The 15,719-nt window shown below is 47.8% G+C and overlaps 6 protein-coding genes across 6 annotated transcripts; 1 reads left to right on the top strand and 5 right to left on the bottom strand.

Annotated features, from left to right (window-relative positions):
* Positions 1-540: 540 nt before the first annotated feature.
* Positions 541-1,605, bottom strand: FPRO_12505 (uncharacterized protein; the record flags this gene model as incomplete). Its single annotated transcript, XM_031224310.1, has 4 exons — positions 541-782; positions 832-1,166; positions 1,216-1,445; positions 1,501-1,605. The coding sequence occupies 4 exons, from the start codon at positions 1,603-1,605 to the stop codon at positions 541-543; spliced, it is 912 nt and encodes a 303-aa protein (XP_031089582.1).
* A 425-nt stretch (positions 1,606-2,030) lies between these two features.
* On the bottom strand, positions 2,031-2,804 carry FPRO_12504 (putative endoglucanase IV precursor; the record flags this gene model as incomplete). Its single annotated transcript, XM_031224309.1, has 1 exon — positions 2,031-2,804. One exon carries the CDS (start codon positions 2,802-2,804, stop codon positions 2,031-2,033), a length of 774 nt encoding a protein of 257 aa, XP_031089581.1.
* Positions 2,805-3,618: 814 nt separating this feature from the next.
* Positions 3,619-7,278, bottom strand: FPRO_12503 (uncharacterized protein; the record flags this gene model as incomplete). Its single annotated transcript, XM_031224308.1, has 4 exons — positions 3,619-5,930; positions 5,984-6,028; positions 6,085-6,198; positions 6,246-7,278. 4 exons carry the CDS (start codon positions 7,276-7,278, stop codon positions 3,619-3,621), a joined length of 3,504 nt encoding a protein of 1,167 aa, XP_031089580.1.
* Positions 7,279-8,073: 795 nt separating this feature from the next.
* On the bottom strand, positions 8,074-8,594 carry FPRO_12502 (uncharacterized protein; the record flags this gene model as incomplete). Its single annotated transcript, XM_031224307.1, has 2 exons — positions 8,074-8,147; positions 8,198-8,594. 2 exons carry the CDS (start codon positions 8,592-8,594, stop codon positions 8,074-8,076), a joined length of 471 nt encoding a protein of 156 aa, XP_031089579.1.
* Positions 8,595-10,990: 2,396 nt separating this feature from the next.
* Positions 10,991-11,593, top strand: FPRO_12501 (uncharacterized protein; the record flags this gene model as incomplete). The annotated part of the gene is made up of 3 exons (XM_031224306.1): positions 10,991-11,125; positions 11,180-11,317; positions 11,366-11,593. The coding sequence occupies 3 exons, from the start codon at positions 10,991-10,993 to the stop codon at positions 11,591-11,593; spliced, it is 501 nt and encodes a 166-aa protein (XP_031089578.1).
* Positions 11,594-11,950: 357 nt separating this feature from the next.
* On the bottom strand, positions 11,951-15,285 carry FPRO_12500 (ATH1-Acid trehalase, vacuolar; the record flags this gene model as incomplete). The annotated part of the gene is made up of 4 exons (XM_031224305.1): positions 11,951-13,045; positions 13,101-13,388; positions 13,438-15,174; positions 15,274-15,285. 4 exons carry the CDS (start codon positions 15,283-15,285, stop codon positions 11,951-11,953), a joined length of 3,132 nt encoding a protein of 1,043 aa, XP_031089577.1.
* Positions 15,286-15,719: the final 434 nt, after the last annotated feature.

Genomic DNA, 15,719 nt, shown 5'->3' with positions numbered 1-15,719 from the left:
ACGATTGATTGGTATAAGCGCTATGGTGATACATGGGGGGATGATATTTCTCCAGTGTTGACACCCTTTCCTCAGGCTTTGAACAAACAACAGGAGGAACAGACGGGGATGCCGACAAGTCTCCTGAGGTTTAATACTTAATCTTGTTTACTTGACTGATGTTGTGAGGACCAATTGGCGAGTTGTTTTATGGGAATCCATGAATGGTCAGGTCTCATCATCATTTACCGTAGATTTAGCATCATTAAACAGACCTGATAGTAACATCACAGCATCGCACATTTATTCCAAAGCACGCAGTCATATTCCACTCTGCACCAAGCTTTCCTCTCCTCTTCCACACACGCCCCAAAATCACAAGCGCCGTATCACGCGTCCGAAACACTGCTGTGACCCAGACATCGCCACCAGATCCCTGAACCTTTCCTCGTGGCTAACGTCAGAAGGTGGCTGCAATCACTGGGTCAAAAGGAGCTCTGATTAATACGCCAAGGCTGTGTCGCTCGTCAAGTCTTCGTCTTATTTACTAGATCCAGTACATCACCGCCACATTTCCATTACATCTTCGACCTTCAACGGCTGGATGCTTGGGAATACGTTGTTTAGAGCCTTGGCCGTTGGCATGTCATACTTGCCCTCCAAGACATAGAGTCCCCAGAGTGACATGAGACCTTCCAGCACCTTCTGAGGAAGATCGGCTGCGTTCCTGTTGAAAGGGAGTTCAGTAACCTCTCCCTTATTCAGTTTCTCGGGAGGATCATAAGAAACATCGAACTTGGAGCCTATTATCTTGTCAGCCTTGAAACCGGTAGTGTTGGGTGAATGTCTTACCTGTAGCATCCTCTGCCTGTTTGAGGACCTTATTCCACGTCGTCTTTTCACCGTAGCAATACATCAATTGCTCCCACTTGGGCAGATCCAGGGCTGCAACCACAAACTTGGCGACGTCAAAGGTATACGTGAACGTCATTGGTTCATTTCCTGTCCCCGGAATTCCGGCTTTCTTATGCGCGATATCGATAGCCCACGCAACCCTCTGCATATAAGATTTGAACGTCGGCGGACCATAATAATCAAGAAAGAACCCGTTGTCGAAACGGGTCCATTCCAGATCTGTCGTGCGCAGTTCCGTCAAGGTGCGTCCTCGAGCTTGTCCAACCGGTGTCCTGGCCTAGGTCAGCATGGTTGTACAGAAGTTGGGAGGAGAAGGCGTACTCGTCGGCATATTGGATGCCCCATGCGCTTGCAATAAACCGTTTGGGGGTTTTAGCTTTGGCTGTCGCTTTGACGAGGTTGCTCTCTGCGTCGGAGGAAGCTGGGTCGAAGACGCGCAGGGCTGAGATAACAGTGTGAACATTGTTGTCGTCGAGGGCCTTTGCCATTGCGTCGACGTCACTGTAGTCAAGGGTGACAAAGGTATCAGTCGCGTGAGGTGCATCGGGGATCTATATGCTATTAGACGGTTGTTTCTAGGTCTGTAGTTGTCGTTAGACATCTCACCTTGCGAGTCAGAATAATCATCTTATGGTGAGGGTTTGGGCGAAGTGTGTCGACGATAGCGCCGCCTATGCCACCAGTTCCCCCAGCGATAGCAACAACAACCATTTTGAGTCTCGGGGTTATAAGGGGGTGAATACAAGAGAAGTTATGTTTATGCTGTTGTGTTTGACGAGTAGGAAATTGTCTTTGAGAGAAATGCTGAGACCAGCCAGCTTTATACCCAAGAGTTCGTCTAGTCTTTCAGACCATTTGTAACCTCGAATACATGTTACGGATGACATGGACCAATAGCCTTTGATTCGGGGTCCGAAACTATCCATAAATAAGTGTCCTTGAATCGAACTAAGCATCAATTCAGAGAGCGCGCGCTTTCCTAATCGGGTAACGCGTGGGGTTACGAAGCGATTATCACGCAGACAGACAGAGTCTTGATTAAATTAAGGATTCATTGCTGGGTCACGATGCACAAATCGAGCTACAAAGCTTGGCTGACAAATGCTGATCTACTGACTATTCACATATCAACAGCCCTAAAGCTTTACTACCGGAGGTCCCGGGATGATGTACTGCGCATCACTCCACTCATCCACAAAAACATTATGAAGTAGCCCCGGGTCCTTGGAAGAGTACAGATCCGTCGCAAGCACGCCTTCAGGCTGTGCAGTGCCATCTCCCTTGACAACCAAGTTGATACATTGAGGATACATCTGAGTTGACCCTTCTGCACCTCCCGCATGCAGGGCAATAATCTCATGTCTAAGGACATAACTTCCCGGAGCCAGTTTAGCCGGGATCGTTATGTTCCATGAAAAGTCGTCATCACGAAGTTTATTATTCGCCCAGTAACCCGGTTGGCCAGGCACAGTTCCCCTCGTCAGCTGCCCCAACTCATCGATCTTGAAGAACTTCAACTTGGTCTTGTCCACAGTGGTGCAATCGTCATTCGGACAGCGCGCCATGTAATCCAGAACAGGCCCCCAGTGAGCTTGGGGCCAGTCCGACCAGCGAACGGTGATGGTCGTGCCAGCAGTGACGTCTGCTGTTAGCTGCCCATTGGTAGCGTTGAGGTGGCAGATGATGTCTGGAGACGCCAGTGCACTCGCGGCAGAGGTGACGAAGCCGTTATCTTTGGCGCCGTTTGACCAGGTGATACTCTCTGGCTGAGTTACGTAGGGAACTTTGGTGGGATCGTGGCCGTAGTAGCTTTTGTCGTTGATGAGGACCTCAGATACATGGCCGTGAGCCGAAACCTTGGATGCGAAGAGAGCGCTGAGGGTTGCGAAACGAACTACCGTGGACACCATTTGTTCTTGATATTGGGTAATGGCAGTGAATTAATTTATGAGAGAGAAATCAACTTGATCAAGTCGGTTCTCCTTGTTGCTATCAGTGGATGGCTGTCTTAAATAGCCCTCTAGCTGTTATTAGCCATAATAGGCAAAATGACCAGTAACTGATTGTTTCGTTCGGTCAACCATGTTCCGTATGCCTCTTTCTGAACCAAAGTGATGCGTTTTTGGGTGGGTTCTCCTCCCGAGGTACCATTTTGAGTAAAAAGGTAGTATTACGAGAAATCTTCATAACTATTGTCTAGCACTGTCCTCATTGGAAATCAGATGACATTTCCTCGATCCTACAGCATACCAGCTATTTTCCGACCTCGTTTATTGGGACAGACCTTAGCAGTTCACAGTAACGCTTCCAGCATCGGGGATAATCTTATCATTGCCCTGAATACAGCCTTTGCAATACCGCATCCTTCTCCCTCACTTATAGTGTATTTGATCATTGTAGAGACCCGCCAACAATATCTTGGAGAGCCGTCGTAAGGAGAGAATAGTTGAGGTTTAGGCCATTCAGTTCATTCAATTGATTCAACCGACGGTCTTTCTAATGTAGTCTCAGTTATGTCCTGCTATGATTCGTAGCTGTCATTGAAATGTTTATTACAATATCTGTCAGGATCCACGCCAGCTAAGTCCATAAATGATGATTTCGATCGGAAGAATTAAAAAATGATGAAAGCACATTTATGAACGACTGCTGCTCCACAAACCCCGAGTAGTCATCGAAAGAAATTGCCCAAACTCCCACGTTCGTAATGCTCTGGAGAGCTGATTACATTGCATCAACAGGTTCACCGCCGTCCGAAACTCCTGAAACGCTGACCTTTTCTAACATATCATAGGAGTACTGCAGGCTCCATATTGATTCCTGCCGCCGAGGATTGTCCCCTGGTAGTACAACTGCCCGGACTGTAACCACATGTTCCAGCAGTTCAATTGCCTCTTTTGTTTGCCCGTTCTCTAGGTATGCTACCCCAAGTGAATGTTCTGATGCCAGCCGATCTGGGTGATCTTCTGCTAATGTATGCGCCTGGACTGTAACCACATGCTCAAGCAGTTCAATTGCCTCTTTTGTTTGCCCGTTCTCTAGGTATGCTACCCCAAGTGAATTTTCTGATGCCAGCCGGCTTGGGTTATTCTCTGCTAAGTCTGTTTCCATTGCAACCACATGCTCAAGCAGCTCAATTGCTTCTTTTGTTTGCCCGTTGTCTTGGTATACCACCCCAAGTGAGTATTTTGATGTTAGCTGATCTGGGTGGTCTTCTACTAATATATCCGCCTGGACTGCAATTATATGTTTAAGCAGTTTAATTGCCTCTTTTATCCGCCCGTTAGAGGTATATGCTGATGCAAGCTCATGCTGTGATGCCAGCCGCTTTGGGTTATTCTCCGCTGAGTCTGCTTCTATTGCAACCACATGCTCAAGCAGTTCAATTGCTTCTTTTATCTGCCCATTAGAGTGATATGCCAATGCAAGCTGATACAGTGATGCCAGCCGATCTGGGTTATTCTCTGCTAAGTCTGCTCTCATTTCAACCACATGCTCAAGCAGTTCAATTGCCTGTTTTGTCTGCCCGTTAGAGGTATATGCCGATGCAAGCTCATGCTGTGATGTCAGCCGGCTTGGGCTATTCTCTGCTAGGTCTGCTCTCATTGCAACCACATACTCGAGCAGTTCAATTGCCTGCTTCATCTGCCCATCACGTCGATATGCGAATGCAAGCTCATGCTCTAGTGTTAATCGATCAGGGTCATTTTCTGCCAAGACTTTCTTCTGGACCTCAACTACAGACTCAAGTATATGCACTGCCTGTCTTGTCTGTCCGTCTATCACCAAGCATCGGCTAACCTTATCACCGAGTAGGCATATGCCTCTAGGCTCGGCACCATCCGTGTTTGTTACGAGTCTTAGTGTATGTGGCATGTACTGCTGCCATAACTCACGCTTCTCCCAGTCGTTGTATGGAAAGACCTCAGCAATATGTAAGAATACCATCTGGCGTGTCTCGGTCTCAAGTCCCTCTTCTTCACTCCATAGTTGTGTTGCGAGGTGCACGAGGCTGTGCATGTCGAAAGTCTCGCCATCTTCTCGTTTACTCAAGAAGCTGTATCCACAGAGAGTACCGAGAGCACGAGTCATTCTTTGTTCTGAATCCAGTGGTGGAATCAAGGCTCGGGGTATTGCTTTCGGCTCAAGACAGGCAGTGCATGAAAGGATTGTGGCAGCATCTTCATGAAGAGAGCGAATTTGTTGGAAGGATACAATCCAAGTCGTAGCAACAGCACCTTGGGAAGCGTCGTAGTGGGTACTGTCACGGAAGCCACAACTCAGCAACTCCACCATATCTTGGTTGGTGCTTTGGAGGAGGTGGAGATATTCTTTGACTGAGATCTCATTGACTTTCATGTATGCTGAAGCTTGGGTAATAGCAAGAGGTAAATAGGCAAGCTTGTGTAGAAGTTCGTCGACAAGAGCGGTGTCCTGCATCTGGTCTTTTTCGATCAATAAACCCTGCAAGAGGGCCTTCGCATCCTGGTCATCCATTTCTGACAGCTTAACGACATTATTTTGCGCGACGCTAATGGCAACTTCACGAGATCGGGTTGTATACAAAATGCAACCGTTCTCGGATTCTGGTATGAACTTGTCGATACCCCCCGGGGCCTCAGTCGTTCCATACAGAGTCTCGATTTTATCTGCATTATCGATGATGAGAAACCACTTTCCGGCTTTCTCGGAGTTCAAGAACCTCCTGAATGTTTCTTTGGGGTCCTCATCGTTAGCTCGTTTGATGCCAAACTCGCTAATCATCTTTGTGCAGGCTTGTTCGAAACTTGCCATGCTCAACGCGGGCATCCATATGACAGAATAGTTGCGGTCTACCTGGTCTACCTGGTCTTGTTTCTTCACGATATGTGCAAGTTCAATGGCGATCTGGGTCTTTCCCACGCCGCCCAACCCGTAAAGAGCGACTCGTTGGCCATCGGGATCAGTGAAGAGAAGCCGCCGGAGGTCAGCGATCACCCTCTCACGACCTGTAAAGTTCTTGTTCTTCCGTAGCGGTAGGTAGTGAGACCTGGATTCTGTCATACGTGAGTCATAAGGGCAAAGCGACTAATGGCCTAGCTGTACTAACTCGTTGTCGCATTCTCTCCGGTTTGCGATGGAGTTACTGTCTGTCCTGAAGGCCTGTCTTAGTGACGAGGATCTGTGAGCCGGTATATTAGCTAGCCTTACCGATTTTCACTTCCTGTATCGCGGGATCTTCAGCGAGCCGTTTTCTTGGATCAAAGTATTCTCGATCTGCCAGAGAGCAGCGTCTCTTCAGGTTTGCAGTTAGACACGTGACATCTTGAAACACAATTAATTCCATCCCATCGAACCTAGTAGCTACGAACCTTGAGTAACTGACGGGGTCCAGAAGCTCAGAAATGCCTTTGCACAAGCTGCCGCCGTGGCTGCTGCATATCGTTGCCAGACCTTACTCTTGTGGCTATCGGCATAGTCACAACCGCCTTTAATAATGACACATGGGAAGCTATCCCAGACACCAGCACCTTCCATTTCGAAGGCTATAACGTCTTCCGCCAAGGCAATACGGTCACGGTCTTCGCCAGACTTCATAACTGTATCTGCAGATGCCATCAAACCAAAGTGCACAGCAGGCTTCGGAGGGTTATCCGTTCTTGATAGGCGGCTTCGTGAAACCAGGTCACCTTCGCATTTAGCCTGTTCACATGACTTCTGATCATCAGCATGACGATATGTGGCCTGAAAGAGCTTATCTTCCGTAAGTCCAGGATATTCAGCATGAAGTTCTGGATCCTGACGGAGAACATCCAAGAAGCTTTCGATCTTAGCGCTCAATTGACGACGGTGTCGGAGACCTTGCAGCTTTGTCAAGATTCCCCGAATCTCCAGGTTGGGTCTACCAGGGACGTCTAGCAAGGTATCCTTACGCACCAGGCGCTCGGGAAACTGTCGACCAAAGTCATACTGGATGACCCCGTTACTGATGATGACGTCGCCTAGCACGATCTCGTCCTCAGTAGTGGTAAAAGGAACGACACCACAGATGCCGACAACGAGAGCAAGCTTGATGCTTGGAAAGCTCTTCCCGCAGTTTGCAGCGACGGTAGCGGCATTGACCTTGCCCATTCCTGGCATGTATGCGAGGACAACATTAAAACGACCGATCACGCCAGTTGAGTATGCATTAGGGTCGCCTGGCTCCTTATCGAAAGGTAGGCCGTCGTCTTCCCAGTGATGATCGAACAAAGCTTCAATAGCATCTGCTTCAAGGGCCAATGCACAGATGATAGCTATCTCGAAGCCACGGCGGTCACTAGGGCGATCCGGGTGGGAGTTCGCAGAGCTCACGCGAGTGTCGGAGGTGTTGACTAATGCCCTAGCATCATCCGGAGGGTTCATTTTGGGACGCCGTTGACTAGGCAAGACTACCTAGTCGGTGATTCAAGATTGAGACGCGTAGATTGACGGTCTGTTCCTCCCTCTTGGCAGGCAGGCTCCGGCGATTGGATCTCGGTTAGCTGGGGTGATCTCTGATACCTCAGAAGAGGTAACAGAGCCAGTAGAGGAACAGGAAAACAGCAGTGATAGCTCTCAGGTTCTTTGCACATGCGACATAGTCTATCTGTTGAGTTTGAAGGAGAGAAATCTGGTTGGAAACAACGGAGCGGGGTAATTTTCAGCTCTGTCTGTTGGTTGTGCACTTTTGCAGGCAACAGTCTCATGATCCTTGCAGAACAGCCAATATTCCGGGCTGTGCAGCCAATTATTGCAAAGGTGGCGCTCTACCAATCAGACTTTAGCTTGATGTCATGTTTCTCGTGGTCCAAGCGAAAATGAGCAAGAGAACGAAATTGTCAGGATTTAGGATGTTAACATAAAGATATAAAAGGTAAGGGGAAGCCTAGCTTTCGTTGACTCCATGCTATGAAATGGAGACAAAAGTCTTGAGGGCGATGCTGGAGACATTTTTTATATGTTCTCGCTGATTTGGATGTACCGCAATTGAGATTCGACAGCTGGGACCTGCATCGCGAGCCTGGCCCCTAGATAAAAGCACGGTGAGTCGCCTGGCTAGATTAATGGGTAGCCCCTGTGGGCAGAAATATTATAGCCATAGAGAATAGATTTAGACCAAGATGTAATTGTTGATAGAACGTGGAACATAATACACAATCCAGCATCTCTACTAGCACTTTAGTCGCAATCTCCCATAGCTCTGAGCGCAGCAAACGCAATATCAGCACTGCACCCTTTCTTGGAAACTCTAGCTACGAACAGTCAGCACTAACCCATTATATCCAGGGAGACATGTACATACCAAGAGAAGGATACTTCTTCAACGCCCAGTCATCTTGCTGGACGATAGGGTCGGGAGGAGGTGGAAGGAAGACTTGAGCCTCTCGGCTTAAGACAGAGGCGGCACCATGCGACGCTGCATCGGAGCAAACAGACTTGCTCTTCTTGGAAGCATTGGTGCTTGATTGCTGATTCAACATGGCAAGATTGCCAGACGTAAGCTTCAGCTTAGGAATGGCTTCGCTCTTTGGCTCAGCAGAGAGATGCTCAGCCAAGTCGGCATTGCCTGTAGCTGTTGTTGGCTGAAGCCCAGTCCGTGACTGGGGCTTGCGCTGATCAGGGTCCTGGCTCTCTTCATCTCCACGCACCTCGCGTCGCGCAAGAAAGTCGGCCGCCTGCTTTTCGGTGCTCTCGTCCATGTTAATCCGTCTTCGAAATGAGATATGGTTGCAATAGGAAGTAAAAGAGTGCGCGATGGTCGACGATTGTCTTGGCAGTGTAATCCGAACTTGGGTCGCGCGACAGAATGTTGTTTAGGGAAAGGTCAAGATGGGGACATAGAGGAATAAAGGAAAGAAATAAAGATAAAGATTGTAAAGAGTCACATAGACATAACCTCCTAAAAGTCTAAAAGTATAACCTTAAGCCTCAGAGCTTGTAAGGTACAGTGTTATAAATTGACTTCATAATATATGATATCGTTTATGCTACAGGCGGAAGTAATGAGTTCGAAAATATTCGTGGCAACCGTGTAAGGAGCGCAATGGATAGTAAAAAGCACAAGGATCTGTTCCGAGCAAGCGAATACCACCATCAGTGGCCCTACTCAACGATACGTCTCAATCAGGTACGGCTCACGGTGATGAACCTTGCGGCAATCAGAAACCCCTTGGGTATGTGATAAGTTATGAGCGCTATCGTAGGCCTTTAGCTGCATCAGGCTAACAATCTGTGACTGGAATGAAGCAGAAGTATGGTTAACCAAGGTCAAAGAGAGTCCGGTTGCGACAGATTTACTTCTTTCGTTCCAGAAGAAAGAGATGGCAGAGATGAGAATCCATATCACAGTTTTGGTCACCCGTTACGATTCAGGCGCTAATTCCGTTACTAAAGACCGCTGCAGGCGAACAAAAGACTGGGAGGACTTCGTCGAATTAGGCCAAGCAACCCCGAAAGATAAAGAGGGACAAGGTCCAGATGTCTGGTCGGTACTAAGCGCCAGCTACTGATATTTCCGTTGCCCGTGTGGCCAAAGATACGTCTGGATTGCAACATGCTGCCGAGACCATCGCCACAGAAAGTGGTAAACAGCAATAGGGACAGGTATTCTTCGCTGCTTAGATTTGACAGCAGATCTAGCAACACTCATTGCCGCAGGGCTCACCATGATACTGCTGCGATATGCGAGAGTAAACTAACAGGAGCTACAGAAGATAATCGGGCCTAAGCACTCACCGCAGCTCGTGGGGATTCGGGGACGGAGTGGTGTTAGTGCCATGTGTAATAAACTGGCAACGGAGATGATGAGGAAGTTGCCACAACTGATCTAAAGTAATATGATGCAACAGTCTCACGATATGAGGATGAGTATGATATCAAGCGTTGTCAATGAAGCCAGGAGTTGACATGTATTGATATCGGTAGTTGACACAAACAAGGTCCCAGTGACATGGTCTTGAAGCATGGTCGATTGAGCGGTGCTGCTGAGACAGAAGGCCATCACTTGCAGAGTAAGCTGTCCGGACACTTAAGCCTAGACTTTAAAGAGAATTTATAAGACTAGTGTCGCGTATTTAGTTGTCACTACGAATTCTACGTCAGAAAAAACACTGACTATCTAATCCTGACTCTGCTTAGACTTGCGCCAGACCAAAGACAACAAATTCGGTAAGGCTAACAGATTGTGAGATCTCGAGATCGCAAGACTAAAAAAAGGTAGCGTTTGAGTTTCTTCTCATACTAGACATCCTGTGGAGACACCGCGTCGCATCCAGACAAGTTCTGAGTTTTCTAAATTAGAGACTAAGAGGCGATTTACCAAGTATCTGCCGACTTATGTGCGCGCGGCATGTAAGGAAGCCATAGCGGCATTTCAAATGGTTAAAAGAAACTTGAACGAATCTATCAAATGACCAGCCAATTGCATCGGGTTTTGCGCCTATTTGACCTCAACCATCGCAATTTCGGAACTCGGCTACTCGTGCAACAGTCAGTATTGAAACCCCGTCCACGGAAGACCGACATATCTTTTTCTATATTATCCTAGTCCTGGAAGTTTGAATCAAGCAAGTTAACGCCTGTCAAAGACTCGGGATGCACGGATATTAGCATGGAAAATGTCCAGTGCTATAAAGTTCTTATCGCAATTCCGGCAGTCGGGTTTGAATGTCTGTGAAACCTCTAGAATGGGACTTGGCATAGTCTAAAGTTAGGGCATCCTCATCCTCAGGATCGCCGTAAGATAATCTAAGCTGTGACCCGCAAAGTCCAGGTGACTAACGTGGAAAGCGGTGTGTTGATGTCCATCAGGACATTTAAGCTTTTCGGCACCGAGGGACCGGTCCACGTCAAGTCAATCGGCAGATGCAAAGTTTTTGTCAATCCCAGTAGCTAAGAACCTTAATCCATAAGTGCATAATAATTCTTCCGTATAATATACTTTTTAATTTGCCATAGACTCTGCCTTCCTTTACCGCTACATTAGAAATTGCCCCAAGTTTCATTCATTTCGGAAGAGGACAGTCTATATATACCAGTCGCCTGCCACTATCCGTCAGTTCCTCAAGCATACTTGACAAGGTTCAATATCATCACCATGAAGCTCCTCACTCTCATCTCTGCTCTCGCTACTGCGAGTCTCGTATCTGCGGATCAGAGGTCTCAACTTGAACATCCCAATTGGCGCGCGAACAAACTGAGTGTTCGTGGTAACACATGCCCTAGGCCGATGGTGAGAAACACACTACTATCTGTATTACCGACTCAATCTTCTGACAATCCTCAGTGCCAAACACCTCCTTCTCAGGGGCCAAATGACGCTCCTGCCTGTGGCGACTCATACGCAGCGTGCAAGTTCGACCAGTTCCCTTGCGACGACCACATGACTCCCAAGGTTACCGACACCCACCATTGCTACTGTATCGTAAGTTTTAACTTAGACAACACAAAGATTTTACCTGACATCTTATAGTTTGCCGATGACCGAGCAATGACTGCGTGGTGCCAGGAACACGGATTCAAGAGTGGTAACAACCCTTGGATCTACCACTACGCGGTTCAGTGCTACGGCGCTACGAGCGACAAGGTCTGCAACGACTTTTGTCAGTTTCAGGACCTCGGAAATGGCCGAATCAACAAAGCCAACCCGAATGGGCCATGTGCATGTGACAAGCCTTGGCCGCCTGCTGATTTTTGTTAAATGTATCCTAGAAAAGGGAGACTTGGCGTTGCAGTCGAGACTTGTGGCTGAGAGCTAAAATCAGTAGAGAGAACTTGGAGACTATTCGCTTCTTTACTCAATTTACAGATCTGTCTTTATTAAATTACTGAAGTAGCTTTCTCGGCGACTGGAGCTTTATCTGACACTAATATTCCGAATCCCAATCATCGTTGCTTGATAAGCGTAGTGGAAGACAAACAGTATTTGACAACCTGAACTTGGTCCTGAATTCATAATCGTACATCTAGACTAAGCTGCAGCCGTGGACATGCTTTCTTCAATGCTGCCAATGCCCATCCTGCACGCCATCCCTTGTAAATCTTTATCCGATATCTCTCAGTGCAAGATTGCCCACTCAGCGACTGTAGCGCCCGTACCATTCCCAGCTTTGAGGTCAACTTTGTCCAGAGCCTGATTTCCTGCGATCAACAATGTGGCATACCGAGATAGCGGAACAGGCTCTGGAAGAGTGACATTAGTTGTGTTTCCCGTAGGCATAACAACTGCATCCAGATCATCTGTCTTTGCGTTGTACGCATCCGAGAGTTTGACTTTCTTTATAGACACAACGACATCATAATCCGAGTCATGACTTGACTTGCCATAGACCTTTGTCGGATCATCAATAGTTTTGTTGTGGAACAAAACTGTGACGTTGACTGGCGGTGCATCAGCCCAATCGAAATAGAAGCCCTTGACCTTCGATCCAACGTCTTTTTTCGCAAGGGAAACAGTCAGTGAGCTGACCTCAGCGGCCTTTGAGGGCTGCCACTTTGTCGAAGTAGCTCCGTCAACAGCTGCAAGAGGGAACTGTCCTGGCTCGTACAAGTTGGAAGACTTGACTGGTCGACACTGAGCGAGATTGCCGTGGACAGTGTTGACACTGCCTATCTCCCTGTTCTTGATAACAACTGGCTCGTCAAATGTCAAATGATGAAGTGCAGAGTCTCCCTGTTTTCCAGCATACAACGCAATGCTTTTGTTGGCATATCGAGAATCCGCAACATCAAGAGGCTTGGTCGTCTGGTGTCTAGAAATAACAGTATGGGTGTAGTTCGACCAAGCAGAAATAGGCCACCCGCGCCAGTAGAAGGTTCGATACTTTAGATACGGAATCTGAGGCGGTAGGTTCGGATTCACGTGAAGACCTTGATCAGGAATGAGTCGTAATCCAAGGTATCCAAAGATAGTCACCTGATTAGCGCCTCCGTGGCCAGTGAGGAAAGGGTATGCAGGATGCGTGCCACCATTGGTGGTAGCGTTGTCGACCAACTGTTCGGAAAGCTGGTAGAAAGGAGGTCGCGTATAAGGCTTATAGGAGTATTGCGCGTAGGTATACGCTGAGCAACCAGATGGTGATAGCTCGTCGGCTACGATGGAGTAGATTGCCCAGGTCATGGCCGGTCCATCTGGAGACTGCTTGTTCGCGTACTTTCCAGGACATTGAGTCAACATTCGCTTAAATGGTTTGTGTCAGAGAACTTACATAGTCCAGATCGTCGAGTCCATTCTGGTCAGTGTAGTTATCATTGTAACCCAATGGAAAACTCATAAGCACCACGTCAGCCTGCTTCACAATGGCGCTGCCGTTCATAGTCGTGAACTCCAACGTTATACCGTTTTCTCTGATGAACAGCACGTCGGAGGCTATTTCGTCCTGGGTCTTGTTCTCTGTCATTCCAAACTGTTGGCGAATCTTGTTGGCCTGGATCAAAGTCTCCGAAGCAAGTGCCATGGTGAAGCCACCAGCGTCGATATGATTCGCATACTCGTCCTATGTCACGTCAGTATTCTAAGCGAATCAAATGCTCGATTAGACTTACGGGATCAGTCATGTTTGTGATAGTCCACGATGATCCATTCGGCTTCAGCAAATCCGTAAAGAGGTTCGCAACCGAGTCATAAATCGGCAACAGCGTCTCCTTGAAGAAGTCCGTATCACCGCTTGTAACCCACTGATTCAGCAAAGAAATCCCAATGTCGCCATTCAAATGGTACTCGTAATCCCAGCAAGGACCAGTAGCCGTGCAATCACCGAACCGACCGCTGGTCCATGGATACACAGCCGCTGAGTCAGAGAACTTGGTCTTGTTTTGAGAACCCGCGTAAGAAGTCGCAATGTTTTTCTTGGCCTGGTCGTATTTGGCCACTCGATAGTTTGTTATGCGTTGAGCCGCTTCTGGGTGCGATGTTGTGAGACCAGGTTGCATGAAGAGGTCTGCGTCCCAGAAGATCAGGCCGGCGTAGGAGTCGGATGTCAGCCCGCCGACCGAGATACTATCGACGTTGACGGGGGCTCCTGATACTGCCTTTTGTGCATTTTTGCCGATGGTATTTTGTAGGAGGTAGTATGTGTTTGTGACGGCGATGATTGAAGAGTCGATGATGTATTCATCGTCAGGGAGCGTGTTATTTTCGGGAAAGGCGTAGCTATCCACAGAATCACTCGGCATCACGCTCTGCCATTCCTTGACATGTGAAAGAAGCGACTTCTCGTACCCTTCCTCCATCGCTTTACGTGAAGCCTCTTTCGCAGTCTTTTCAGGATCGTCGAAAGCGTCGGAAGAAGCGGCTCCAACGTATTTAGTGATGTGAACAGGAACACCAGCTGAGAACTTGACAGGGATAGCCTGTGCGATAGATGACTCGTTGGTGTGCACATACGGCTTTCCATGGACCAATTTGCGACGGGAAAGATCTAGCGACTTTGATCCGTTGACTTGTGCGTAGATGTAGGCGGTCACATTGGCGATTCCAACTGGTCGTACAGCCGAGAATATGGCGCCGTCTTCATCCTCGCCTGACTTGACAAAGTCTGAGCGCACTGCCGAGTACCCATCAATTACATTGACAATCGTCGCTTCAGAGTCGATGGATGGGATGACTGTAAGATCCACGATGGCCTGGTTGACGTGGAGTTTGTGCGCGAACAGGCGGTACTTGATCTCATAAGAGCCCTTCTGAGCCTTGGGCTTCCATGTATACGACCACTCCAAAACACCAGCTTTGAAGTCATAGGTCGACGTAAAGTTATGGACAGTCCGGTTGTCCACCCTCGCATCAAGATACACATCATCTCCCAGATCAAGAATAAGTCCGCTCCAATGCGGAACTCCACTAATGACACTCTCATAGCCATACTGCAAAAGCCATGGAAAGTTGGTCCCGTTTGTGTTTGGCTGTGCATCATAAAAGCCCGCTATAGTAGCAAAGGTTTGACGCCTTGAGAATAGTGGCCAGCCGTTGATGACGCCACCTTCTTCGTCAAGATCAATTTCGAAAAATGGGCCGGCGGCGGCGACGTTGATGCCGAGATAGCCGTTTGCTACTGAGCCGCGAGATTGATAGTGGCCCTGGTCCAGATTCGTTGTACTGAGGAGCCAATTGTCGTTATCCCACGTTACGCCGGGGAACGAGGTCTTGTAGATGTTTTCGCTTGCTTTTGCTGAGTGATTTGATGAGCTATGACGTTGATAGCATTTTTTGATGCGGTTATGGTCGTGAGTGCCGGTTGCCAGCGTTATGGAAGAAAGAAGCGTCAAAATGACATAATTCAGATACTACATCAAGAGAATTAGTATTCGGCTGGTTCAAAAGAAAAAAGATAAGTTGTTGTAGAATTTTGAGCTTGATGAATTTAAGAGTTTATCTTGACGTACTGAAGAAAGCATCTTGTCGGTTACACCATTTGGTGCTATGCACTCAACAACCAGCAGATTTTACCAGAGTATTCTCGCAGATAAAAGCTACGATATATAAACAATCTGGGGAAAAGTCTCAAAGAATTTGAACAAGAATTTGACCTTGTATTCTACATGATGAAAATAAGCAATATCAATGACCGGGAATCAGACGATGCCAAAATCTTGGTAACCCCGCAAATTAGCTCTGAAGTCGTCAAATTGCTAACGGCATTTGTTCAAGACTGCCAAGTCGGCCCGAGCTTGGCGCTCATCATTTCCTGGTTAAGCTAAATTATGTCATTATTCAGTGATTGATTGGTGATCCGGAGTAAGCGGCATTCATTGAATGCGGGGAGTGACGATGTTGCGAGGGGGATATTCTGGTGCATTAATGCTGGACAACCTGATGTCAATTCCTCGAG

Source organism: Fusarium proliferatum (assembly GCF_900067095.1).
Source record: "Fusarium proliferatum ET1 genome assembly, contig: FPRO_scaffold015, whole genome shotgun sequence".
Lineage (NCBI taxonomy): Eukaryota > Fungi > Ascomycota > Sordariomycetes > Hypocreales > Nectriaceae > Fusarium > Fusarium proliferatum.
This window is presented reverse-complemented; position numbering and strand designations above follow the sequence as displayed.